At 40.2% G+C, this 26,316-nt stretch overlaps 1 protein-coding gene and 2 pseudogenes across 1 annotated transcript in view; all 3 read left to right on the forward strand.

Moving 5' to 3' along the window:
- Nucleotides 1-6,608, forward strand: part of GPC4 (glypican 4) — a 102,712-nt gene extending 96,104 nt beyond the window's left edge. Inside the window, exons 5-9 of the mRNA XM_006921526.3 lie at nucleotides 2,228-2,358; nucleotides 2,443-2,589; nucleotides 3,420-3,556; nucleotides 4,236-4,411; nucleotides 4,502-6,608. Coding sequence (XP_006921588.1) covers nucleotides 2,228-2,358; nucleotides 2,443-2,589; nucleotides 3,420-3,556; nucleotides 4,236-4,411; nucleotides 4,502-4,701 — 791 coding nt within the window. The 3' untranslated portion in view covers nucleotides 4,702-6,608. The remainder of the gene's footprint in view (nucleotides 1-2,227; nucleotides 2,359-2,442; nucleotides 2,590-3,419; nucleotides 3,557-4,235; nucleotides 4,412-4,501) is intronic.
- Nucleotides 6,609-9,759: 3,151 nt separating this feature from the next.
- Nucleotides 9,760-9,875, forward strand: LOC112470918 (annotated as a pseudogene).
- A 15,425-nt stretch (nucleotides 9,876-25,300) lies between these two features.
- Nucleotides 25,301-25,645, forward strand: LOC102887114 (annotated as a pseudogene).
- The last annotated feature ends 671 nt before the right edge of the window (nucleotides 25,646-26,316 follow it).

The following is a 26,316-nucleotide window of genomic DNA, read 5'->3' on the forward strand; positions in this document are numbered from 1 at the left end:
AATGAAACAAATACTGCCCCCATACGTACCCCCACCACCAAAAATGTCAGTTTCTGGAGAGTCCCTAAACTATGCTTAGTTGCTCCTGTTCTTTATCACATACTGTGGTAGTATTAACATTGTTTGACTCTTAGCCAACTTTATTGTCACATGTTGCTGCCAATGGGAATTTAGTATTGGTGTATTGGGATTGCTGGTGGGGCACCAGCCAGTTCCTGGCAGGAGGCAGACAGTCAAAATCCTGTAAACAAGAGACCTGCAACCTAGATCAGCCAGAGGAAAACCAAAACTTCACACCAACCATCTTTGGATTTCACTAGGCGCTTCTAATCAAGGCTGGCTGCTGCAAGGAAGAGCCCAGTTGATAGCCAATCATGACTTCCCCTAGGGGTTAGGAGTAGCTTTGGCTCCTGGGCTGCAGGCCATAGGCCGAATGTGCCCTCATTCACATTCTTCAGCTGCGCAACACACAACGCCATGGCACCGGCCCCAACAAAAGCCAGGCTTCACTTTCTATTCCCAGGCCCTTGTGTATGGCCGGGCCGGCTCAGAGTTTACAAAGACGCCAAAGAGCCAGAAGAATTGGGGTTTATGTTTCCTTTCACTCTTTCACAAACACATTAGTGATCTGGCCTTTCCTCACCACTAGGAGAATAAGTAAGTTACAAAATGTGCTGTTTTCTCTTGTTTAAATTCTGCATTTTGGATGTTTATTATCTGTCTATTCATAATATTTTTATTTGGAGCAACGGCTGACTTCTCAGCAACGAAGGAATGTCCTTTCTGTACATGACAGCTCTGCTGCTTTGACAATGATGAACACATTTAAGTTGTGCTCCACTTGTTTACAAAAGTCTCCTTTTGCTAGCACATCAAAAGCATTTTTTTCTCTCCTCAAGTACAATGGTATATTCATGCTGGCAGCCTTTACTTAGAGGTTGGAAGCGTCAGTCACTTTATTGGTGCATACCACAATGCAATCTGAAACTTCATTTGTTATTACTTTAAAAAAATTGCATTTCATGGAAATCTATTTGTGGTTTGTGACACTGGAATTGTAGTTTAGAGAAATGACCCTGTGCTTTAAAATGCTATGTTGCATTTGTTCTAGGTTGAACATGAAAGGTTGATGACCAAATTTGGTTTCATTGATATGCTGATGCCGAAACTCCTTTTCACTAGAAAGCTTAGGTAGAAAGAAGTTCAGCTGTGGTCTGCAGTGCTCTTTGAGAAAAGACACACAATCTTCTGAAAACTAGTTCTTCTAGCAGCCTTGGGCTACCTGAAGGGTGTGGACAATGTGAACCTAACTGTCCTTTTCCTGCCTTGCTTTAAGCACTAGAGTGTAAAGGGTAGAGAACATGATTACATTTACAATTTCTTCTAATATTGTCCAATAAGTATCAGGCAAAAATACTAAATCTCATAATTACAACAGATATGCCTGGAAAGGAAACTTTAAGAGATTCAGTGTGTGCTAGAAATTTCTAGACTCTGCCAACATAAAAGTGACTTGCAGAGTAATCAGTGAAGACACGCTATTGAGTACATGGTTTGTGTATACTGTGTTGTGTTGTATTTTCACTTAAATAAAAAGAGGTACATCTTTTGCTTTAAAGTAACTCATGGCCCTTCTATGTGAAATGAGAATTTTTCTTATTCCAAAAATTACATTTTTCAAAAGGTCATTATTTGAAGTCATTAAAATTCATAGGAATACTTTGTATTTTCTAACTGCGAAAGATCTAGAAGAGTTTCATTTAAAAAATTAAAGAATTGGTATGCCAGGATTTTAACTGATGTATATTTTGACTCTTGTAAATGGAATCCGAAACGAAAAGATCCTAGGAAGTCTGAAGGAATTGGCATGTTATTCTGCCTCCAGCCTTGGGTTTGTCAGCTGGGAGCTAGCTCAGAGTCTTAACAGTGACAGCCACAGACACACAAAGGAATAACCAGTATAATAGAAGATTCCTGATTGGGTTTCCTTGCTGTGGAATGAAGCATTCATCTGGCTACTTCACACTTTAAAGAGCTAGCGATACACAATGACTTAATGTAATTTGGTGTAATAGAAATAGATATAAAAACCATGAATTGATTATGATGTGTGCCTTCCCCTCTACACCCACAGGAAACAAAGACAGTAAAATAATCAGACTGATTACCCAAGGCTGAACTAATGATTTACTTTTTATGCTGTGTTCTTTTCCAAACCTCATGTTAGATGCTATGCTGATGGTGGTAGAGAGGCTAGAGGGCCCTTTCAACATTGAATCGGTCATGGATCCCATCGACGTGAAGATTTCTGATGCTATTATGAACATGCAGGACAATAGTGTGCAAGTGTCTCAGAAGGTAAACTACTGGGAAGGAGAGCTGGAGGCACCCTCCAGCTTGTGTTATGACTTCCCTAATATGATCACACTTGCTCCCATGCAGGTTTTCCAGGGATGTGGACCCCCCAAACCCTTGCCAGCTGAACGAATTTCCCGGTCCATCTCTGAAAGTGCCTTCAGTGCTCGCTTCAGACCAGATCACCTAGAGGAACGCCCAACCACAGCAGCTGGCACTAGTTTGGACCGACTGGTGAGCAGTTTGGCAGGAATGGTCATGTTTAATAACAAAGTACTGAAAACATTTGCTCAAAATGCATTTTTAGCTTACAAGTGTATCAAGTGAACCGTTTCTAGCAAATTGCATATGAGGATCAGTAGATCTGCCTCTCTCATTTTCTAGCTCAGAAAGTTCATATGTAGTCTAGGAAATGTGATGCAATGTCTTATCTCAAAACCTCCCTGTTGTTTCACCATGTATTTACTAAGCATCTACTATGAGCCCACCATTGTGCTAGTTACTGGGCAGCTCAGAGGAATAAGATGGGACTTTGCTCTCATAAAGCCCCAACAGAGAGGGAAGTGCAGATATTCGAGCTTACTAACTAAGGTGATATATAGTAAATGGTAGGGTAGGAGAAGGATGGGAAAATGTAAGCAAACTGCTTTATCCATAGCAAACATGCTCCAAATACAATAGTAGGAGAGAACATAAAGGAGGGCAAGGAGCACAAATTTCACAGAGTGGACAATATATAAGCTTATCCTGACTATAAAAGGCTTGCAAGAAGAGACTGTGTCTTATTTGTATTTACAGGGCACAGAACTTGGTGGGCCTCAGATGTTAGTTAAAATGGAGAGGTAGAGCGAACAGTGGACCTAGGCAACTCCTTTAGAATATTTCAACTCTTAATTCATTTGAGTGATTTTGTACTTCTAAGTATAAATTTGATCTTCATTTTCCTCTAGTGACTAAAGTAAAAATGAATTCCATATCACTCTGGAGATACTTTAAAAATGATCAAAACGTAAAATAGTTTTGTGCTGTTTTCTAGAGGTCTCTATTTTTTACTTCTTAATTAGGTTACTGATGTCAAGGAGAAACTGAAACAGGCCAAGAAGTTCTGGTCTTCTCTTCCTAGCAATGTTTGCAATGATGAGAGGATGGCTGCAGGAAATGGTAATGAGGACGACTGTTGGAATGGAAAAGGCAAGAGCAGGTTAGCCTCCGTTGCATGGATTTGTAATCTCTCCCTTCCTAGATGCCTGGGTAACCTTCAGAGAAGGTTTTCTCAGTTGTCAAATCTAGAGAGGTATCATGAAGCAATTCACAGTAGGTATCAACAGCATGGAAGGCTTCTAGACATTCTTAGGAATGGTCTTTGCCATAGAAGTATTGGCAAAGCACCCAGCTAATTGTACTGGGGCAAAAGTTTGTGATAGTAGTCATATTCTGGTATTATGGCTCCAACCAGGGATCAAGCTGTTTCAGTAGTGTCACTTGAAAAATTTTTAATACCTGTGGTTCTTTGCCCAGTGGCCTGGCCTTATAAAGCACCATATCTCAAAAGCCCCAACAGAGAGGGAAGTGCATCATTGTCTTATTTGATGATATCCTGTGTTCCTCCCGTACACACTCGATAACTTAAATACCCACTCTATCTCAACACTTTACTCTGACCCACCAACCTCTGCAAAAGGGTAGCTTTCAAAAAGGTCATGGTCAAATTGGAGAAATAATATGTACCCAGGAAAAGGAGAAATTCGTGTTCATTAGAAATGGAAGAATGTCCAGTTAATTGCACTCAATGGAAATACTAAAATCTAGGTAGAAATCTTTCAACTTCTGTAACTTTTGATTTTTACTGATCATCTCAATGGGGTCATTTCTCATTTCAGGTACCTGTTTGCAGTGACAGGAAATGGATTAGCCAACCAGGTCAGTAATCCGGAGGTTCAGGTTGACACCAGCAAACCTGACATACTGATCCTTCGTCAAATCATGGCTCTTCGGGTTATGACCAGTAAAATGAAGAATGCTTACAATGGGAATGATGTGGACTTCTTTGATATCAGTAAGCATTTGTGGTTCTAAGGTACAAATTGTTCTTGTATGCCTCGTGATGAGAACAAAAGGAATGAAATTCCTGGTTTTTTTTTAATAGATGATGAAAACAGTGGAGAAGGAAGTGGAAGTGGATGTGAATATCAGCAATGCCCTTCGGAGCTTGAGTATAACGCAACTGACCACTCTGGGAAGAGTGGTGATAAAGCCAGCTACGCTGATACCTGTGTTAGGGCACAGCCCTACCTCCTCACTGTTTTCTGCATCTTGTTCCTGGTTATGCAGAGAGAGTGGAGATAATTCTCAATCTTAGAGAAAAAAATGTTCATCATCAAAAAAGTTAAAAGGCACCGGTTATCACTTTTACACCATCTTAGTGACTTTGCTTTTTAAATGAATGGACAACGATGTACAGTTTTTACTGTGTGGCCACTGGTTTAAGAACTGCTGACCTTTTTTTTTTTCCCTTCAGTTTTGCAGGAAAAGGGGACTTGTATGTTAAGTCAGTTTTTGGTTCCCCAGAATCATGATAAATGTGGCTAGCAGTGTAGGTACAGAACTGTAGTTAGTTGTGCATTTGTGATTTTATCACACTTGTTTGTTTGGTTTTTTTTTTTGTTTGTTTTTGTTTGTGGGTTTTTTCTTCAATTATGATCTCACCTTGTTTCTTACAAGAAAACCAGGGTCCTTTCTTGGCATGTAACATGTACGTATTTCTGAAATATTAAATAGCTGTACAGAAGCAGGTTTTATTTATCATGTTATCTTATTAAAAGAAAAAGCCCAACAAGCAGTAAAATTTCCATTTATTCCTGTTTTAGTTGCCTTTTCTGGAGAGAAGAGGAGATGATTCTGTTTTTTTTATTGTTAAGTTAGGCCAGAATGTGAAGGCATAAGGAGGCTTATAAGCCACTTGTCAGGTGTATTCAAGCATCAATACAAAAAGAATGTTATATTTCATTTATAGCTGGTGACTGGAAGAGACTGCAGACTGCTCATTTTGGTTGAGTTGAATTGCATAAATTGCATAAAGATCACATATAGGTTTATTTCTTGAGCCCGCTTATAGTGTAACCCATTTAGAAGACTCTTAATACATTTCCCCTAGCAAGATATAAAGCCATTCAGGATATCCCAGTTATCACATGTTTACACTTAGTTTAGAGGCGAGTTTTCGTTCATTTGTTTTTTTTTTTTTTTTTTTTTTTAATCCAGGTAAGTTAACAAGCCACTATGTGCTGGTCTTCATGTCCACACTTGACCCTCTTTAAATTGGTATCCCAATGACAGAAATAAGTGGCCAACTATCTCATTTGGTCCCCTGTGCTATAGTGTTACAGATTTCAAATCCAGCCATACAGAGGGAGCTGTTTGGGGGCTAGATAAAATTGGGGTAGGTACAGCCTGGGCTCAGGGAATAGCATTGACTCTTGAGCAAAATTTTTAATCTGTGCATTTGTATTTGCGTTTGCTTCGGGGTCCTAGTTTTTTAAGAGATTCTAAGGTGTCTTATTTGAGTCTGTTTCTTACTCAGCCCCCGCTAATCTGAGAGGCGAAGGACTTGCAGTGGTTTATAGCTGTATGCTACCCTATCAGCCAAGAAGCCCACTTGGTGGAGACCTGGGTATCTAGATTTTCTTCCATGTGTTAGTTTTTTTTTGGAGAGGGGAGTTAGGAGGAAGAGTGGGAGTAAGTAGAGCTGTAAAGACTACATCTTAGTGGTGACCCTTAGCCAGGTGGGTGAACTGGCAAAGGCCTTATTTGTTGTCTCAGGCCAAAGACTAACTGCCTTGGCCCCTTAGGCACCCTTTCCTTGTGTCCTTACCAAATGACAGCTTGTAAAACTATAAGAATGTAACAATTCACTTTAAAAAGAGTTTCCAAAAGTCTTCAGAAAGAAAATTCTGCAAGTCTCTTCCTGCTTTAGACAGCCATTAAGATCCTAATGAATTCTATAGACGTTAAAACCCACAGAGAGGATGTTTGTGTTATTGTTCAATCTTTAGTTATAAGAGTAATTCTCTATTTTTATATTGAAACATAATTACTTGATAGCTCAGGGTCTACAATTCATTCAACTTTTAACACCAAATTCTGCAGAATGGTCAAAATGGCATATCAGGGGCTGTTGTAAACAGAGGCTTAATTTTATTAGAAGTAGCCAGTTATTTATTAAAGCATGATGTTAATAAAATGGGCATATTCTGGCTGGTGTGTGTAAGTGTTTTTTTGTTGTTGTTTTCATTTTTGTTTTTTTAAGAAAAACATCACAGGAGACATAAAATTGAAAAGGAACTCCATTTATGTATGAGGAAAAATGGATTGTAAATAGCTAAGCTGCCTTGTGAGAACTTGGAAAATGTGCTAATACTTAGTAACTACCTCAGTTGTGAGGAATTTCCTTTTTTGCTTAGACTATTACTTTTACTTGGTAGAAATGAAACTGGTCTCCAAAATGTGGCTCGAAGAGTTATCCCCATAGACCTTGTTGATTGTTTTTAATTTAAAATGTTGAACTCTACCCAGCTGTTTCTTTCAGTCAGGTTCTCTAAACCAATAACATTTTCCGAATTAAATATTCTTGAAGGTTCTTCTGGACTCTTACTGCTTTGTTTTCTTTCTTTGCATTTTTTTCCCTGTTACTCTTTTATTATTTAAATTGTCTCTTGCTTTTGAACTTGAACTTTGAAATAAACAAATCTTAGATTTTTCCATTCAGGTCTGACTGGATAGCTCTTGGCTTCTAACCAGCTGGCAGGCTCCTCCTCCCCCCTAAGAAAAGAATAAAGGCAAGTTGAATATTTTAAAACTTTAAGAGTTCACAGTATGAGGTAGAATAAAAGCTGTTAGGAGAATGACTTTTTCAAAGCCTCAGTTAATAACATAGGAAGAGTTTATGTTTTACAAAGTCATTTTTAAATTATTTTTCTTTCAAACACTTCACCCACTCTCTACCTTAAGAAAAAACATTTTGCGACTCTTAGATTTATATTTTATTTCAAAAAATAGTAATTAGCACCTACTATTTTGATAAAAGAAAAAGCACAAAGAATTGACTTGCATTTTTTAACTTTAGTTCCAGATAGAAATTTAACAGTTTACATGAAGTAAAATTTATCATTTGTGATTACAGAACCAAAATAAAAATAGGTGTAGATAATTGATGCTGCACTTAGATTTTAAGTAGGTAATATATTGCCAGGATTTAAAAACCAAAACATATATAAATATATAAAGGTATTAAGTGAAAGTTTCCCTCCCGATCCTGGCCATTTACCCGCAGACCCTAGATAAACTTATTAGTGTGTGTGCGCATATATGTATGTGTGTATATGTGTGTGTATATATAAAATCTTCTGAAGTTTCTTTATACATATACAAGCAAATACAATTAGAGATTTTTCTTTTCTCTTTTTTTTTAATGAAATGCAGCAAAGTATGCCCTATAATGTCTTTTTTTTTTTTTTTTTTTTTTGGTTAACTTAAAAAGTATTGAGAGGAGGGCTCCCTAAAGATACAAATTCCTATTCTAAAGGCATGGTTTCTTAGTGGTACCACATATTGGATTTTCACTGGATTGTGGACAAGATTAGGTCATTTTTCAGGAAACATTGACTTGAAACAGGAGCAATTTGGCATTATAGCCATATAATCACAGAGTGCATAATCAGAATGTTTTCTGTTCACGTTAAGGTTAATTTTTAGTTTAATTGTTTTCATATCTTTACCAGTGAGGAAGACATTGGCCAAGCAATTGGGAAGGTCCTCTTAGAACACAGCATATTTTAATACCACTGTTAATGTTTCAAATGGTTCAAAGGAAATGTTATGCCTTGGACTTTACTCATTCTATTAGAATAAAGTACTTTTAATGTTTTCTCAGTCCCAAATTCCTTGAAGCAGCATCAACTGCCACACAGGATAAAGATGAAAGTATTAGTAGGAAAATGTGTAACTAGATCTTCTTGGTTACTGCATGAATTATCTGTCCAATGGTAAAGGAGTCGTTATTATATGTAAATAATTGTCCAAGTTCAGTTTTCATGTAAGGTTGAATTTTTACTCATCAGTGTTTGAAGAGACTTCTAAGTTCGGTATTAATCAGTAAAATCTACAGAAATCCATTTCTCGCCATGAATGTCCACGTGTGGAATTAAATGCACATTTTTACTCTGCTTTTGACATTTCTTAAAGGCATTAGGAATTCTGGAAAAAAAAAAAGCACAGGATTGTTGGAAAGAAAAAGGTTTTCATGCATCAATCCTACCAGGTAAAAGTTGATGGTGTAGTTAAAGAATGAAGATAAAGCATGTGAGTGATGACCCAAAACGCTTTTCTAAAGGGTTTTATGGTCTTTTTCTCTGGGCTTTTGGGAAGTTTTGCAACAACTTCCGTGCTACTCTGTGTTCTTGTGTTTCTTACATGACAGGATTGGAAGTGTGTGTGTGTGTGTGTGTGTGTGTGTGTGTGTGTGTGTGTGTGTGTATACAGTCATCTATACACAGGGATTTGTTTGTGTATTTTCAAACACTTAATCTCAGGTAGACCTTACCCTGTCACTTACATGCTGCCTTTCCCCTCCTGTCAGTGGCATGTGCTTGGGGAATGCAGGCTAGTTTTAGTAATAGCCTAAGGGAAACATAATTAGGAAGATAAGTCTCCTGCCAAGGAAAAACACACACATGCACATATAAAATGCATTCCAGATGGAATTTCTTAGATTTAGCACTGCCTGGGATTTGCTTCATCACTATCAATAACCTAAAACCATTGATAACCTGCTGTTCTTGGGGACTCGCTGTTAAGGGCAGTTGGTACCAGGTTGGTCACAAATAAATAATCATGGTCAGTGGATGGCTTTCTGAACCCACATTAGAATCTCAGATCTCTTTTCACTGCATTTGCCTTTAAAGGTTTTCAGTGTCCTTGCTCTCTCTTTTGAAATATAATGAAACACTTTGCAGTTTCAGTTCTGAATACTTTGCAACAAGCTCTGGCAGCAGCAACAAACCATCATTTGGACATATTTACTGTAAAAAGAAAAGTGATTATTTGCTGTTTATTCACCATAATCTCAACTGACCAATGAGTTGGGATAGACAGACCTGTGTGCTCAGCACCAAGGCCAGGCCAGGCCAGGTCAATTATCTCACACATTCCTGCAGAGTAGAAATTGCTCTATTTTAAAGATGTATGAAAAGACTCAAAAAAGTTAAAGTTAAGGTAATTTGCCCAAGGGTGACAGAAAAGAAATGTAAAAAGCAAATTTGGGATGTGGTTCCACAGTGTAGCATTTAGCACATCTGCTTTACACTCAGAAGGTCCTGGGTTCATGCCACAGTGGAGCCACAGTCCATAGTCTATGGCCATGCCACTCTGAACAAGCCTGATGTCTGATCTCAGAAGCTAAGCAGGGTCAGGCCTGGTTAATACTTGGATGGGAGACCACTTACGAAGACCAGGTGCTATAGGCATAAATAATAATTTTAAAAAGCAGATTTGGAACAGAAATTGGCCTGCCACCAGGGTCTATTTATTTCAAGTGCTACCTTTCCTTCGATTACTCTTCCTCCCTTATTCCAAACAGTTTAAATCATCAGGAATGGATGAGCTTGTCAGACTTGCCACATGTCAGCTATCTTGGCCCTGTACAATGGTCAGATTAAGGGTCACAGCAGACAGTGGTTGACTTGGCAGACCTGAGTACAGGGGAAGAGTCAAGGACCACCTGGAGATAAATCTTGTAAGGTTTTTTTCTAACCTCACATAGTGGTTCCTTTGCTCAGTGTATTTTAATGCAAAAAGAGCTCAGATGATTGTGCATGTGACCTCTATGTGCTAGTTCTGGAAGAACCTACATTAAGACAAGTGATCCTGTTCTTCCTCTCTATAACAGCCTCCTAAGACTCTGTGTGAAAGGGTTCTAGGAGTGCCCTAGAAACTGCATTGTTGAGAAGTGTCAATTTACTGAACACTTAAGTAAACACAATCTGTTGAGAAAAATACCATGTTCTACAATATGGTGAATTCATATTTGCTTAATTAGCTGTAGATTTGTGAGGAGATAAATAAATCTTGGGATAAATGGGGCTCAGTGGATGTAATCTGGGCTTCTTAACCCATTTCCTGTTTGCCCCGAGAATACTTGCCAGTGTCAGAATACTTGCCAGTGTCGCTTGCAGCTGCAGTGTTTACCTGAGATAACTCACAGATTACAGTCCTAATCTCACCCCCATAGTTTGCCATCCATCTCCCATGCTTTTCAGAGAATTACATCAAGACAGGACTGATGCAGTTGGGACAGCTCATTTGAACAGAAAACATAACGAATGATATGAAGAAAAGGATTGCAAAGGGGGGACAAATGTAGCCAGATTCTGTGGTAAACTTATAGCATTGAAGTGGTATGACGAAGGAGGTGACAGTGTTGTCAACATTCCACAATGATTCTGTGAAGTAGACAATAGAAATGGAAAGAAGACTAAGAAACCATGTGTCATTGTGGATCACAATGAGAATACGGAAACAGTGGACTCGGCTGATCGGATGCTCACTTCTTATCCAACTGAGTACAAAGGAACGAGTTTTGGTGTAGGAAATTCACTGCCTTCTAAACATTTCAGTGCTGAACTCCTACATTCTGTTCAAGAAGGACAATTCTGAGCACACGATCAGCCACGTAAACTTCAGACTGACGTTGAAAGAATGCTGGGAAAACATCATGAGCCAGGGCAGCAACATCTTTGAAATCGTCTGTGCTCTGATGTTAAACCTCTTCGTTTGTCTGGAAGACACTTACCCAAGAGCATACCACTAACATCAGAGAAACAAATTCCAACTGGTTGCTGCAAAGTTTGCTGCTCACACAACGACAAGGATGGGGAGACGATCCGGAGAGAAATGTTCTGCTTTGTGTTCTGTGCTTTGAAATTTACCTCATAAAAAATTATTAAATACTAATTATATACATTTCTGTTACATTAGAATTAGAGACAAGTTTAGTTTATAAATAACTCCAGAACAGTTTTTATATTTTTGTGTTGAAAATCAGTCAGATTTGCTTCAGCCTCAAAGAATGTGTTTATGTAAAGTTAAATTAATGCCGGCAGCAAGCTGCACTTTTTTTTCTAAACAGGAAATGGGTTGAAGAGCCCTGGACAAGATTACACCTTAAAAGTTACACCTTGGTCAGAGATTAGACACAGAAACCAGATAATAGGCACTGCTGTAAATGGGGAGTATAACAATAGTTTTCTCTTGCTGGACTTGTCTTAGTACTCATTAGAAAAGACAACATCAAATTTAAAAACCTGTGATTTAGGAAGAAGGGATTTTGACATTTTCTACCCAGGAAGGGGACCTGGGAGCTTTTGTTGGTTGTTTCCTGAACACATGTCCCAACATGCCCATCAGGCAGTATATGCTGAAAATAAATGGAAAAGCTTTGATCTAGAGGTACTCAGACTCTAGTGTTTGGCCACAACCTTGATACAAGGTTCAGAAAGAAACTTCTAAGGATCAGCAGGAGCTGAAGGCTCTGTCTCCAAATGAAAGGCAAGTGATGCCTAGGCATCACTGCAGAGAAAGAATCTGAGTGGCAGTGTAATTCAAACATACGGAATTGGGTCTGTGGGAAAGATGAATTTCTAGAACCAAAGGCAAACTCTGCCTCCTTAGATTGAGCAAATGATCCATTTTGAACAAAGAAGTTCTACCTTACTCAAAGAGTAGTGACTTATATAATTGGTTGAACTGAAGAAGCTATAGGCTGATGGTAATCATCTGAGTGAACAAAATCCCAAATAGTGGATCGGAGTGGTATGGAGGAGTGAAGCAGCATCTGAGGTGGCTGCTAGAGATGGACATTATTCTTCTTCTACCTGCCCCCTTGGCCATTGGCCCACACACAAGTCAGAGCTGGATGGACCCTTGTGTGCCCCACATTGGATAATTTGTCTACTAAATTCTATTTTTTTTTTGAAAACTGTAATTGAAGGCTAACCAAAGAATTTGAAGGTCCTTATCACATTTAAACAGACTCCAAAGATGAAGTACCTAGAGAGGCCAGCCCTTGGTTAGCAGAGATCTCTAATGGCAGTCATTCTGGCTCTGGATATGTGTTCCTCAAAAACCACATGGAACTTGAGGCAGTAATATGATTTATGACATGTCTGACCTTGGTCTCTGCATGGATGGGCAAGAGGCAGGATTCCAGTAAGATGGGGCCTTCATCCTTAGGAAGCCCATAACTCTATCTGGGGAGAGATGAGGCTCGCCCAGGAAACATGCCAGTGACCACATAAGCTCTTAGCTGTTGTGCAGGTCAAAGGAGAGTAGTGTCTGCTGCAACACTCAGGGTGACTTCCTGGAGGAAGCAGGACTCTAGCTGGGTTTGCCTTGTGGGCAGGACCCACCATTGGTTCTTTGTACTCCTTGGGTGCTACAGGTTGTCTCAACATACTCAGTAAAAGTACTGGCTGGTTTGGGATTGCAGAAGTAAGGGCAGGTAGGTGGGATGAAATGTGGTCTGGGGATGGTAGTGGGATCGGTGTGGGTAGTGAAGAGGCAGAAAGAAAATGTGTCTAAAAAGCAGAGGTGATGGATTTGCTAGTATAGAACTAGAGAAGGATAGGATCAGAGTATCAAGCCCTCAAAAGACAGGCAAGGCAATTTAAAATTCAAGTGGGCATGATCTAATGCATATTCTTGAATAGGACTTGACATGATGCCCAGGGTATAGAAAGAAGATGAACTAAGTAGAAGTATGCAGCAAGGATTGTATAGGGTTGTCCTTGGCTTTGACATTGTGCATTGTACTGTGAAAATTGTAGGGGTTCAGCTCCCTTTACAACTTACACACTAGCAGCCTCCAAATGATCTTGATTTAGAGCTCTCCAGTGAATACAACCCATTTCCACACACAAGGGGTACTTTTTGGATATCCAGGCTCAGAATACAGTCACATGTTAAAAGTGGTCCTCCCAGCCTCCCACCCCATCATACCCTTGAATTCTGACCAGCCACATTCTTCAAGCATTGCTTCCAACTCACCTGCACAGCCTTGCCCAGGCATCTTGGGCCATTCTGTTCTGCTCTGGCCTCCTGGCTCTGGAGAGAAACTCAGAGGATTCCTGGAGTCTGGTTCCTCAGACACCATTCTGCAGGGACCTGGGATTACAGGGGTGCTGAAAAATCTCTTTAAGCATTAGACAGCAAGCTAGTGGGATGTGTGGGCCAAACATATATCAGGGTAAAGAGGAGCTATTGTGATGAGGAGGTTGGAAAGGGCAGAACATTTACCTACCTGCCTCTTGCTGTCCTAAGTGGCTTATGTCATATTACCCCTTGAGTGACCTGGATCACAGCTGGAAAACTACAAAGCCACTGCTTAACTTTTTTTCCAGGCTTTTCTCTTAATTTAAAAGCCTGGTCCTTGCCTTATCTACTGCAAAGGGTTGTTATGAGGAAATACTGGGAAGATGCACACACCAGGACTTTGGAAGAGGGGAAAGCTCAATAGAGTTCCCTCTAGGGGAACTGTTCCATCACAGGGTTTTGCCCATCAAGCTCTATGTCCACTTAGGCCTCTGGATGAGGGATGACTGCATTTCTGACGCCTGGCTACTGGGCAGGAAGAAGCTCTAGCTGCAGGTACTCTGAGATGAACCCTGGCCTCTTCTACATTCTTGGTGCCCTTTCTTTCGGCTACATCTTTAGAGTAGAGCTGGCCTATACACCTGCCATTGCCAAGTGATAGCAGGAAGGCTGCTCCTAGGTCAAAGCTTTATGGCTGAGATTTTATAGAAAATGAGCAGATGAGAGTGCAAAGCTGGGTGCTTCCTGTCGAGAAAAGATTCTAACTCTCTAATAATGACATATTCTGATTTAAGGGTTCAAAGCAGGAGAAGTTCCAAATGGTCCCTTTATATTGCCCTTTCACTGTCCTCCATTCGTAAAACACACCTCTTTTCACTCTTCTCTAACAATGCAGCTCGGGGAGAAGAATTCCACACACTGATCTTCTTTTCCAGGAGGCAGGCAGGCAGGACACTCGGATGAGCACTTCTTCATCCTCTTGATTGCCCATCCCCCCACCTCACCTACCCTACTCCTCTTGCCAATTTCTGGTCAGTCTCTGAATTCCTGGAGAGTTTCCATCTCCTTTGTAAATTAAAGCTCTTCTCTCCTGGTCACATAGTGTAGCTGTACCAGCTTCTCTGGGTCCAGAATTGAGAGGGAGAAGGGAGGAAACTATGCAGAAGTGTTTCCCAGTGTCAAATTTCCATCTGTATTTCCCACAAAGAATCCAAATTGGTCTTGGAAAGTCAGGGATTGTGTAGGGGTGGGCTGATGCCAAGGGCATTTTAGGTACTTTGTATCTTTCCTCTTAGTGGCCCTGGGGTATTTAGTGTTCTGCAGAATCAAGGCTCTGGCAAAAATGAATAAAAGAAAGTGTACTTCAAAACATAACTTGTAATGAGCAGTAGCCAACACCCACGGCTCTTTAGCATGATAGCTTCCTGAGTAGAAGTCACATTCTGGGCTAATTTGAAGTCCTCTTCATTGCTGACTTCGAGTTGGGAAAACATGAAAATCAATTTGTCAGTTGTATTCAGCTTAGAGAGAAAATATGTACAATTTGAACATTTTAAATAATTACCTTAAGAATTTGCTGAATTTTGTAGGGAGCAAAATATGCCATTCAGTATTTAAGCGGCCTGTAAGAGACCTTCACCCATTCTACAAATGTTGAGGGTATGCTACATGCCAGGCATTGTGCTAAGCACTGGGGGATACAACAACAAAGCAAAATAGACTTGGTGTCCACTCTGGTGGAGCTCACCATTAGTGAGGGAGATAGACAATCAAATAGTCACAGGAATAAAAGTATAATTACAGAGTGAGATGGGGTCCTTGCAGTATAAAATAATTAAGTTAGAGCCCTGGGAAGCTCCCTCACACCCAGTTACCAGTCATGGCAGTAGCCAAGATTCTCCAATTTGACATGTGTCAGAATCCCCTGGAGAGATTGATAGGCCACAGAATGGCCAGGCCCCACCCTCAAAATTTCTGATTCAGTTGACCTGGTGTGGGCCTGAGAAATTGCATTTCTACCAAGTTCCCAGGTGCTGCTGATTGCTGCAGGTTTGGAGACCACACTTTGAGAATCGTTGGCCTAAACAAAGGATTTTTGAGCCCGATCTTTGAAACAGGATGTGCAGCCCTGTTGGGCAGTCAGTTAGAGGTACCTCCAGAGAAATCCTGGGGAGAAAAGAATCAGACAAATTGCTTTAGACTGCAGTCATCTTGCCACACTGACAAGTTAGGCTCTAGTATTCCTAAAATGGAGCCCCAGCTCTGTCCATCATATCCCAGATTCCAGAAAAGGCCAGGCAAGTGGATAGTCAGTGAAGTGGGCCCACTAGGGGTCTTGTTTTATAAGGGATCAATGAGCTACCTGAGCATGATCACACAACAAGGGAAGCTTGAGGAAGGATACAGATATGGGGATGCTTACAGACCAGTGTTAGAGGTAGAAGGTGGTTCTGAGTACTCTCCTTGTATGTTTTTCCTATAATTTTCTGGCCCAGACCGCATGCATGAAAAGAGAGTTTTCACCAAATCTCTGTAACATGTTGAGAGGACAAGAGTCCGTCAAAGACTATGGTATTAGTTAAGATGTTTTTGGCTGAAATAAGGAAAAATTCAACTCAAAATTATTTAAACAATAATGGATTTATCATCTTGTATAACAAGAAAGCATGACGTAGGGAAACTCCAGAGATAATTATTCTCAAATGTTATTATCAAGGATCAAGATTCTTTTTGTTTTTCAACTTTGCCAACTTCAGCATGTTGGATAGCTTCCTCGCGGTTGAAAGATGGCTGTAAAACTTCAATAAAGCTGAAAAAAAAAAAGATGGCTGTAACAATACATCTTCACGCACCACTTTCTGTTGGTAGGAATAAGAGATTATTTTTTCCTTCAAATCTCTTTTGAAGAGCTAAGAAATCTTTCCTAGAACAGATTCTTTTCCAGCAAACATCCCTTCACCTCTCATTGTGTAGAATCAGTTCACACGCCCTAAGCTGTTGAGTATAAAAGCTAACCAAGATTCATGCCTTTGTCTGAGGCTAGTCCTATCTGAAAGACATGGCTTCAGAGAGGAGGATGGACACTGGACAAATTAGGGGATGACTGACAAGAAGAAAGGGAGAATGGCTATTGGGTAGGCAAATAACTGGGTTGGCTATATCTTTTTACTACCAGAGGGTAACACTAGTAGGAGTATGGGACACTTTGCTACATCTGGGATGGAGAAGTGGAGCACTATATCAGTGCATTAGCCATCAGCAACTTTAGCAGGGATAGAAAACATGAGCTTCAGGGATTCCAGAATATAAAGCTACACAGAAATCAATCCATTACCTTCTAAGCATATACCAGCTCAACTCAATTCCATGGTCCCTTAAAATTTTTCCAGTTCAATCTTGAACCCTTGATAGTTGATTGTCCTCTAAAATAGTCCTGCCAAGTGGTTGCCTAACCACTGCTTGAACAGCTCCAGTGACAGGGATCTCACTCCTTATGATGGTTTTCTATCTCTAGGCAGCTCTAAATATTAGAAAGAGTTCTCTGCCAACTCCAAAGTGCACACATGCACTGTTTTCTCAGTGATTAGGTGGCAGAGCCTTTGAAGTTGCTGTCAGTGTTTCCACTGGAAATGGAAATTTTCAGATGTTTCTAACTAAAATTTCCTTGTAGATTCATATGTGTTACCAAGAGATACTTAAAAAATAAACAACCAAATAACTCTGGGACATTCTGGCTTGTCCGTGTTAAGATCTTTAAATATTTTTCACAATTCAAACCCATTTTTGGTTCGAAAGTTTTCAGTTTTAGCAAGAGATCAGACCATAGTATAACCTAATAACTAACATTTTGGGAGAAAATGTTTTAAGGAAATGCCTTGTGGTATTAGCTTTGAAAGTAGTCATTGTATGTGGGTCCCACATTGCTCCTTCTCCAGTTAGATTGGAGAAGCCTAGCTGAATTCCTGGTTGTCTCTGTGGGAGTCAGAGTAGGGTGGTATATTTGGTGCATTCACATGAATCCAGATGCATGGGGAGTACTAACGATTTCCACCTTGGCAAAAGCAGTTCAGATGCTTGGTAGCATTGACTGTGCTGCAGTGGGTGGTTTGGAGTAGCATCCCAGAAAGAACCTAGGATAGAGATCAAGGGGACATGTGCATCCCGGTGACTTAATTCTTCTCTAACTACATGGAGCACCACTGCCTGACCAGACCAAAGAGAGTTGCCCAGGTTCACCAGAATCAAAGATAGTAATCAGCTGTTTTCAAATCTCAGTATGACACTATGGAAAGATTTTTTTTTTTATTACCAGCTGAGAAGAGTGCTCATAAGTATGCCTGCATTGTCAGAGCATTTTCTGCATTGTTGGGACATGATATTACTTGTTATTTCAAGGTTGATTCCATGTACAATGTCACTCCTTCTTTTCATCACTTTCCTGATTCACCTTCCCTTCCTCCACCACAAACTCTGAAGCCACTATCCTTGCAGCAGCCCTACTCCCCCCTCAATCTCCCTCCTTTGGGTTTGGCACCCAATGTTTAAGCATGGGCTTTGGATTTGGTTTTGGCTTTGTAGAAATATGGTTAATGCAGATTCATACTTCTCTAATAGTTGCCAAGAGCTCGACATAGCCTATGGAATCACCTTCAGAAAATTGCTCCCACTTCCCAATAGTCACACTTGGCCTTTCTTCTTCTTTAACAGGCTTATCCTCATTTTTCAAATGGTGTCTGTTTAGGTTGTTCCCTCAAGAGGTTAGCCACTGCTCCTGCAGCTCAGTGGGGAATGCTTTCTCAGCCTGCAGCACACTTGGAGTCACTGCCACATGGGGCATAGCTCCTGCTTCTGATGATGAACGTAATTTTTGTAAATACCTAGAAGTTAGTAAAGGTTATATCTGAAGCACTGGCCAAAGGGTTCTATCATCAACCAGATCCTTTTGCATGCAATGTAGGTGACATGATGCCAAGTTCTCATGTGTTTCCCTCAGCCTCAAGGTGAGTAATTTTGCTCAGAAATGCTATGTGACCATGAAAGGAGAGGGATTTCTCACATGGCTCAGAAATGGGTTCTGAAGGTAGGTTGTGTGAACAGTGCTTCAAGTCACATGAGTGTGATAATATGGCTGGAGCTAGTTGATGGCCTCCTAAGGAGCCTGACTACTTGGAAGGAGCCAGTACTCTTTGAAAATGCAAGTTCTGCTCCTTTGTTAAAAGTCATCAATTATGTGACCTATGAACACATAGTGGCTGATGCTAGGCTGCATCGGGAAATCCTATCAGGTTGGTAGTAAGCCTCATTAGCTCTTATCCAGCTTCATCAAAGGTTGGGCTCTGTCATCATGTCACCCATGACACACTTCTTCAGCAGTCACCATTGGCATGTTTAGACCAATTAGAGCCACAATCTGTGTGATCTCCTACTGACAACTTCTAAAACTCTGGGAAAAAAATTAGAAAAGCCAGGTTTGTTCTAGGCCCCCTTGGCCTCTTCCTATCACCCACCCTGCAAGACCCAGATGCTTACTGTGTGCTTTCCCTCCTGGGACATCTGCATTTTTTTGACAGGGAGAAAAGTTTTCAGCCAAAGCAATGACATTGTCATTTAGGGATTTGAGGCAAGAGTGGAGAGGAAGGGCAGGGCACGGAAGACTGCTTCCAAGTTTCCCAAATCCCTCATTAGCTCTGAAAAACACTAGCCACTGCACTGTTTCACATCCTCAAGAGAATGTGCCACCAAAATGGTCTCCAGAACCTTGTCATGACTGGCCAAAAGGAAGATGGTTTCCATTCAGTCTATACTTTTGGCTGTTCCCCTGAGGGAAGTCATGGCTCATGCTATTCACTGTTTTAATAACAAGCAGGAGCCTGTCTGGTGACATGGCAAGACTTGTCTGGTGGCTACGTGGATAGCAGATAAGCTGAGTGAGCCCTTGGGGTTGAGGGCACCGTGAGTGGATGCCAGCCAGACCACCATGGCCCAGGCAAGCTGATTATACAGGCGGAGCCCTGCTCTATGGAGAGCTGGGCTGGTGGGGACTTGAAGACTGGTTCAGCATTCGACCTAATTTGAGGCCTAAGTAAAAATGTGTGTTTGGTAATGGAGACACTCATATTGAAAACAGGTGGCGTTTGGGCTTTTGCCGACTCTAAAATGGATTGCGTGATACCCACAAATGCATTTCTGGCTCCAAAGTCTCAGCCTGCTGTAGGTTTGGATCTCCACTAAGGACAAGGCCTGTTTGAGCCTCTGTTCTGAAGGGTCTCCTTGAAGAGCACCAAGGATGTGGCATTGTCAAATTGCAGGAAAAGAAATGATGGAGAACAGGAAAAGAAATGGGGGCTGCTATATGAGCAGCAGGAAGCTCAAGTTCTGTATTGTCAGTCAGTTCGTGTCAGAGCCCTGAGCTTGCTGGGGGCAAGTTATTCAGCAGCTGCAAAAATTACTTTGAGCCCCAACTATATGCCAGGCATCATGTAGGCATGTGGGAGTGATAAAGCTGCGTCTTACATGCTATTGGAAGACTTAAGATGTATTGAAAATGATAACAGTAGAAGGTAACACAACTGCCAAACAAATGATACCGAGTAAGGTTTTTCACATTATTCTTTAGAAACTCGCTATAGTGCAATGGGGGTCTTTTACAAATATAATCAATTCATTTGTGCATTTCTTGATGCATTTATTCACTCATTTTTTAAAACTCTTCTCCCACAGAAAGATATGTCAATCAGATAAGAATGTGTTTTTTTTTTTAAGCAAAGGAGGGTTATTATTTAAATTATGCATTTCTTTTCTTTTCTCTCTATAGACCCTAGTCTCATCTTTACCCCGTAGTGTTTATTTTCAAGTATGGTATAGAATAAGTCAGGAAGTGATCTGTCCAAGTGTTGCTACTTATAAACAGAAAGTTAATTTCATTTGTATGCCAAATAAGCCACAATACCCTCTGCTAGCCTAAGTGACCTACTTTTTTATCTTACCATTTTTTAAAAGAAACAATACTCACCACTGTATATTGGGTACAACTGGTCAACACAGGGCTTAATTGGAGTTTTCGTATGTGCTGGTTCTATGGGTGTGGAAGTAGGGCTCAGAAAGGTTGAAAGGAGTGGTGGGACTCCTACCACCAACAACCCACTCTGGAAACGTCATTTGGATCAGAAGGACTGTTATATTTAGGTAATGCTTGGGTGTTTGAATATGATATCTAAAGTTTCTACCTGCCCTAAATTTCAGTGATTTGAAGACAACTCAATAGATTACATTAGTTCTGCCCAGTTGGGGGTGAGTGGCCAAGGCCTTAAGGGTAACCCTTATTGAGATACAAACTTCCAGTTATAAAGTACATAAGTCATGGGGATGTAGTGTACAGCACAGAAAACATGTCAATAGCCAATAATATTGTAACTGCACGGTGACATATGGTTACTAGGCTTAACATGGTGATCACATTGTAAGGCATATAAATGTCAAATTACTGTTTTGTATACCCGGAACTAATATAATATTGTATAATTTGCATACCTGAAACTAATATAATATTGTGTGCCAACTATACTTCAATTAAAATTTTTAAAAAGAGTAGCCCTATTGTTAGCATCATTTTTTATTATGATCAATTTAAAAGGCTTTAGATACAATGAAGAAAATAAATTTACCATGAGATTTTCTAATATGTTTGGCCACATTTGGCTATCTCTTGGGAAGAATGAAATTACTGGCAAAATTACTTATAAGATTTTAAATGGTTATTCGTCTCAAATGCTTACTGGAATGCGATGAACGCAGAATCATTGACATGTAGAAATTCTGATGAATTTGCAGGTGGGTACCTGCTGGACATCCAGCAGTGAGCTAAGTAAGTCTCTGAATTCATTTCCAAAACCGTAGTTCGATCCTAGCACTTTGATTCATGTAAAAATATGGGGTGCCCTTGATGTGGCTTTCCAGTTCCCATCAAAGTGCCCTGCAGCCTGTTTGCCTCTCTGCAGTCTGTGGTTCTGAGTCTGAAGTTGTACAGTATAGTTGTTTAGCCAAAGAGGATCTGAGATTGGAGACCATTTAGTTTATGACCATTTGAGGGTCTTAAATGCGCGTAAAACTGAATGGGTCTTTTTTAATGTTATTGCTTCAAATTCCATTTTGTTCTGGCTGAGGACTCATGCTCTCATTTTTGTTTCTTGACAACTGTATTTGATTTTCTCACTCGAATCTTATAAATGTTTTATCCACAGTTTTCTAGGGAACCGTTCTTTGGCCATGTTCTCTGATATCCATTAAACAACCGAAAAGTCCCACTCCTCATCAGTGAATGATGGTGGGGGAATTTTAATCACTGTCATGAATTTTTCAATGGACTCTCCTGTGAAGCCCACCCAAATTGGTTCCTGGAGAACACTTTATTAAGAGAGGACCAAAGATCTGAATATAGTCTACACTGCATGTGACCATAGAGAGGAAAAATAGAGTGGGAGATGCTTCATCTACCTTTTAGGAAGATTTCTTTCTGCAAATATGTGTGTGTAAAATATCTCTCTATATATTGTGGATTCGCCTTCTCTAGCATGAAGTCACCAAAGTAATCTAAGTAATAAACTAAATAGAGACCATTTGAGACTTTTTCTGGTTTATATATGCTTTGTTGAAGTCCTCATATAATTAGCCATTCATTTTTTAATTAATTAATTAATTTTATGGTGACATTGATTAACGAAATCCAACAAGTTTACCCCGTCTAAGCCATTCATTTTTAAATCTAGGAGAAATTAGTCATATTTGTGGGTGAAAGTTTTGAGAAATAAAGAGTAAAAGGAAAGGGTAAAAAAATATCAGGTATAGGCACAGTACATGTGCTTCGATTTTTTTTTTTTTGCTGAGATTTTGAAAAAAAGATAAAGATTTGTGTTTACCAGTTTATTAGACTTTTTGCTTTTAGAACAGAATATGCTGGGTTTATCCTTCCCAATTGTAAGCTAGAATTTGAGTTGAGGCCAATCTTGTCTTCTTGACTTAGAAGATATTTTCTGGGCAGAGTATCTATCTTAAGGCACAACTTTTGTTTGAACAAACGCCGCCTTCATTCCATGGCAAATAAGGTGCTGATAAGATACAGGAATAAAAATATAACCACCTGTTCAATAAGGAGTTTCAGAGAGGAGGGAGAAGGAAGAATGTGAGTGTTCCTGTGTATTCAATCCAAGGACTTATTAAAAATGGATGAGTCCCATTCAATATATTCAGAAAGTTTGCTGCTGCTTTTTTAGCAAGAGATTGCAATCAAGCCCTGGACAATACTCTTTGGTTTGATTGGGCATTGTTCATGGACTAGTTTGCAAAAGTAAAGTGAATGACTTGCCTGAATGTTCTTTGAAAAGTGCTGAGTAGGCCAAAGCATCAAGGAGATTTATCAATGTCATTGAAGTAGCTTCTAAAACAAAGGAGAGGTATAATATCTAAATTGTATAAATGTAGAGCATTTGGGCTGGAAGGTTCCTGAGGTTGAAGCCTTTTTAGAGAAGCCATCATTTTGCATTCACAGTTCCCTTGTCCTCCTTTGTTTACAAATCCAGTAATAGATTTGTCAATGACAGGATTGAGCTAAAACATTTCCTGAAGGCAACACCTTGTTATTGAACAAATAATTAGAGTAAGAATGGCAAGATTTGTGTTCAAATTGTATTTTGTTACACCAACTTCCTTCAGACCTAAAGTATGGTATGTACAGCTTTAACATGAAATTATATCTATGAAGAATTTCATTTTCCCAGGATCTGTGAATGAAATCAATACCTACTCCCTATTGTTTTTTTTTTTCCCTCAGGGCTTTATTAGAGGAAGAACAGAGGGGATATAGAAGTGTGTGCTCTTTCTTTGGAGGAGAGATCAAGCAGATAGGAGTGAGGGATCTTCAATCAGGAGGAACTCCCCTTTAGAGCAGGAAATTTAGCAGGTCGATTCTTCCAGCTCTTGATACCCCAATTTCTTAGGATTTAGGGTAGGAGTTTGTGTGTACTTACATGTATAGAATTGGACAAGCCTGCCCTCTTGGCTTGGGATCATGAACAAATTTGGTCCAGGGACTCTCTTTACTTGTATCTTCCTTTAATAAAGAATGTTCATCAGCACAGAACTGGAGTTCTGGAGCCACCATTAATACAATGCCCTAGATAGAGTTAGTCTACGAGGTGCAAACTTCCTTAAATGTTATCATCCAGCCCACATGTCACCATTTTATTGACAAGACTATCATCTAAGACAACACAATTTAGAACACACAGAAGATCAGCACAACTTAGAACAGGCAGGTGTAAAGTAGGTTACTTATTGAATCAGGAAATCTGGAGAAAAGGCTTAACTGTTTTGTAAGTGAGGATGAAATTAGAGGTCAGTAACAACAACTCACTATAAGCTATTCTAGGTTGTCGTTCGTATTTTTATTTAAATATACCATTGCAAAATCTAATACATGCTATAGGTTCAGTCATTCTCACTACTTGCTATTATCTTCTTGTTGTCCTGTATTTAAAATCTCCTTCAGGTGTTATTATAGAAACAAGAACATTATGGCCTTTCTTGCTTCCCATCATAAAAAAAAAAAAAAAAAAAACACCTCTCCTTGACTGGAGCTGCTCAGAGGTTTCTTCTTTAACCTTTTCAAGTCCAATAGTGTGGGCTCCACATTCTTTTCTAAATATGCAAAAGTCACCTGTTTGTTAATGTGGTCCGGACTATTGCTGGAGCACAGTGTCAGGTTCACTGCTTTGCAGTTTCCGGAATCCACCCATATGTGTGTCTATATTTAGTTGCCACCATCAACATTTTCCATCTCTTACATGTTTAGCCAACTTTTGTGTGATCTGTTGTTTTGACCTTGCAGCGAAGTTCTAAGCATACATGGGACCCAAAAGAAATAATTAAAAGATTATCTGCTCACTGCAGTCAACAACCTCTTCAACCTATTTCATTTCAGCTAAGGTTGGAACCCAAGCCAGGCATACTAGAGAGAGGAACAGCTTCTCTCCTAAATGTTTAATGAGCAGCAAGTTAGCCAATGGCTTTTGGGTGGCTGAGGGTCTCTTACCTACAGCTTGGATTTTTGCTCCTCAGCAGAACTGCTCCCCCACAGATGCACAGCAGGGCCCCATCTACACTGGAAGGGGTGCAGACTGTGGGCTGGGGACTGGTCATGAAAGTCCGGGGCACAACATTCTAGAAAAAGCCCAACCTTCTAACCGCTTGAGTGGGAAAGAAATTGGTGACAGGGTCTATTCCTGGGAGGCCCAGAATGGGGAGGAAATTACACTGTGTAGATTCATGTTGTTTAATAATTTCCTCCATAAAATCTGCATAACATGACTCTCCAGGCTTTCTGCTGAGTAGCAGAAAGAGAGGATGTTACAAAAGGTGACAAGGGAGTGTGGTGAGAAGGGCCTGAGGATAACCCCAAGACAATGGAATTCTCAGCTTATTTACAAAGCTCTGCATATATTAGCATCTGGTGCAATAGCCCTTGTTTAAGCAGCAGAGTAGGAGAGTGCATAGTGCAGGGAGCCCTGGATTGTAAACTCTGGAAGGGAGGGGCTCTTGTCTGTTTTGTTTATGATTGTGGCCCCAAGTGCCTAGAACAATGCCTGACACACAATAGGAGGTCAAGAATTATTTGTTTAGCCCTTTTCTTCAGCTTCCAGTAAGGTGCTCAGTCCTTCAGAGGTAGCTCAGGCCATGTTAGGGTGAGGCCCTCATTTCATCCATGACCAGCACTGTATCTGGCAGTGCTCGCCCAGCATTTGTCTGCTCCATGGCCTCTGTCTGACATCTCGCCTGCACCTACTCAGCCTTCATCCTGCAAAACGATGAGGTGACGGTCACGGAGGATAAAATCAATGCCCTCATTAAAGCAGCTGGTGTAAATGTTGAACCTTTCTGGCCAGGTTTGTTTGCAAAGGCTCTGGCCAATGTCAACACTGGGAGCTGCATCTGCAATGTAGAGACTGGTTGACCTACCCCAGCAGCTGCTGCTGCCCGAGGAGGAGGTTCTGGCCCCTCCACCACTGCTGCCCCAGCTGAGGAGAAGAAAGTGGAATCAAACAAAGAAGAATCTGAGGAGTCCAATGATGACATGAGCTTCGGTCTTTTTGACTAAGCCTCTTTTGTAATATGTTCAATGAAAAGCTGAACTCTGCAAAAAAAATTCGTTAAAATATAGTACAATAAATAGCATCACAATGTTGCTTAAAGAACAAAACAAGAACAGAAAATTAATGAACTCATTGGTGTCCTTCAAAGAACTCATTGGTACTCATTTGAAAAGGGGTTAAAAGAAGCGAAAAGAACCAAGCATTTATCTTCTTTTCCTACATAAACCATACCCAGAGGGGGACAAAATATATTATGAGGGGAATATTCAGTTTATAATAAACATTCCAGTTAATAAATGCAGAAAGACTGACAGGATTGGGATGCCAACATTTTGCATCCCTTCATAAATCAATGGGTCTAGGCATTGATCATCAATTGCATTAACATCATAAGAGTGACAACCAATGTGTGCTTCCTGACAACCTACACACCACCACCTATGAAGTAATTTGGCTATAATAATCGAACCTGAAGCTGATCAAGCTTCTCTTTCTAACTTCCAATTGATAGGAAATCTGGGGAACAAAAAAGTATGTTACAATTAGTAAAATTCAGACTGCAGGAAATTGGACAAGACAAATGCAAGAGGTAAAATGGAGAGAAAGAGAAAGAGGAAAAGGAGGACCTTATAGATTTAAAAGGCTTGAGAAATGTATTGACTAATTGCAATTAATG

The sequence above is a fragment of the Pteropus alecto genome, unplaced genomic scaffold, assembly GCF_000325575.1.
Source record: "Pteropus alecto unplaced genomic scaffold, ASM32557v1 scaffold19, whole genome shotgun sequence".
Classification (NCBI taxonomy): Eukaryota; Metazoa; Chordata; class Mammalia; order Chiroptera; family Pteropodidae; genus Pteropus; species Pteropus alecto.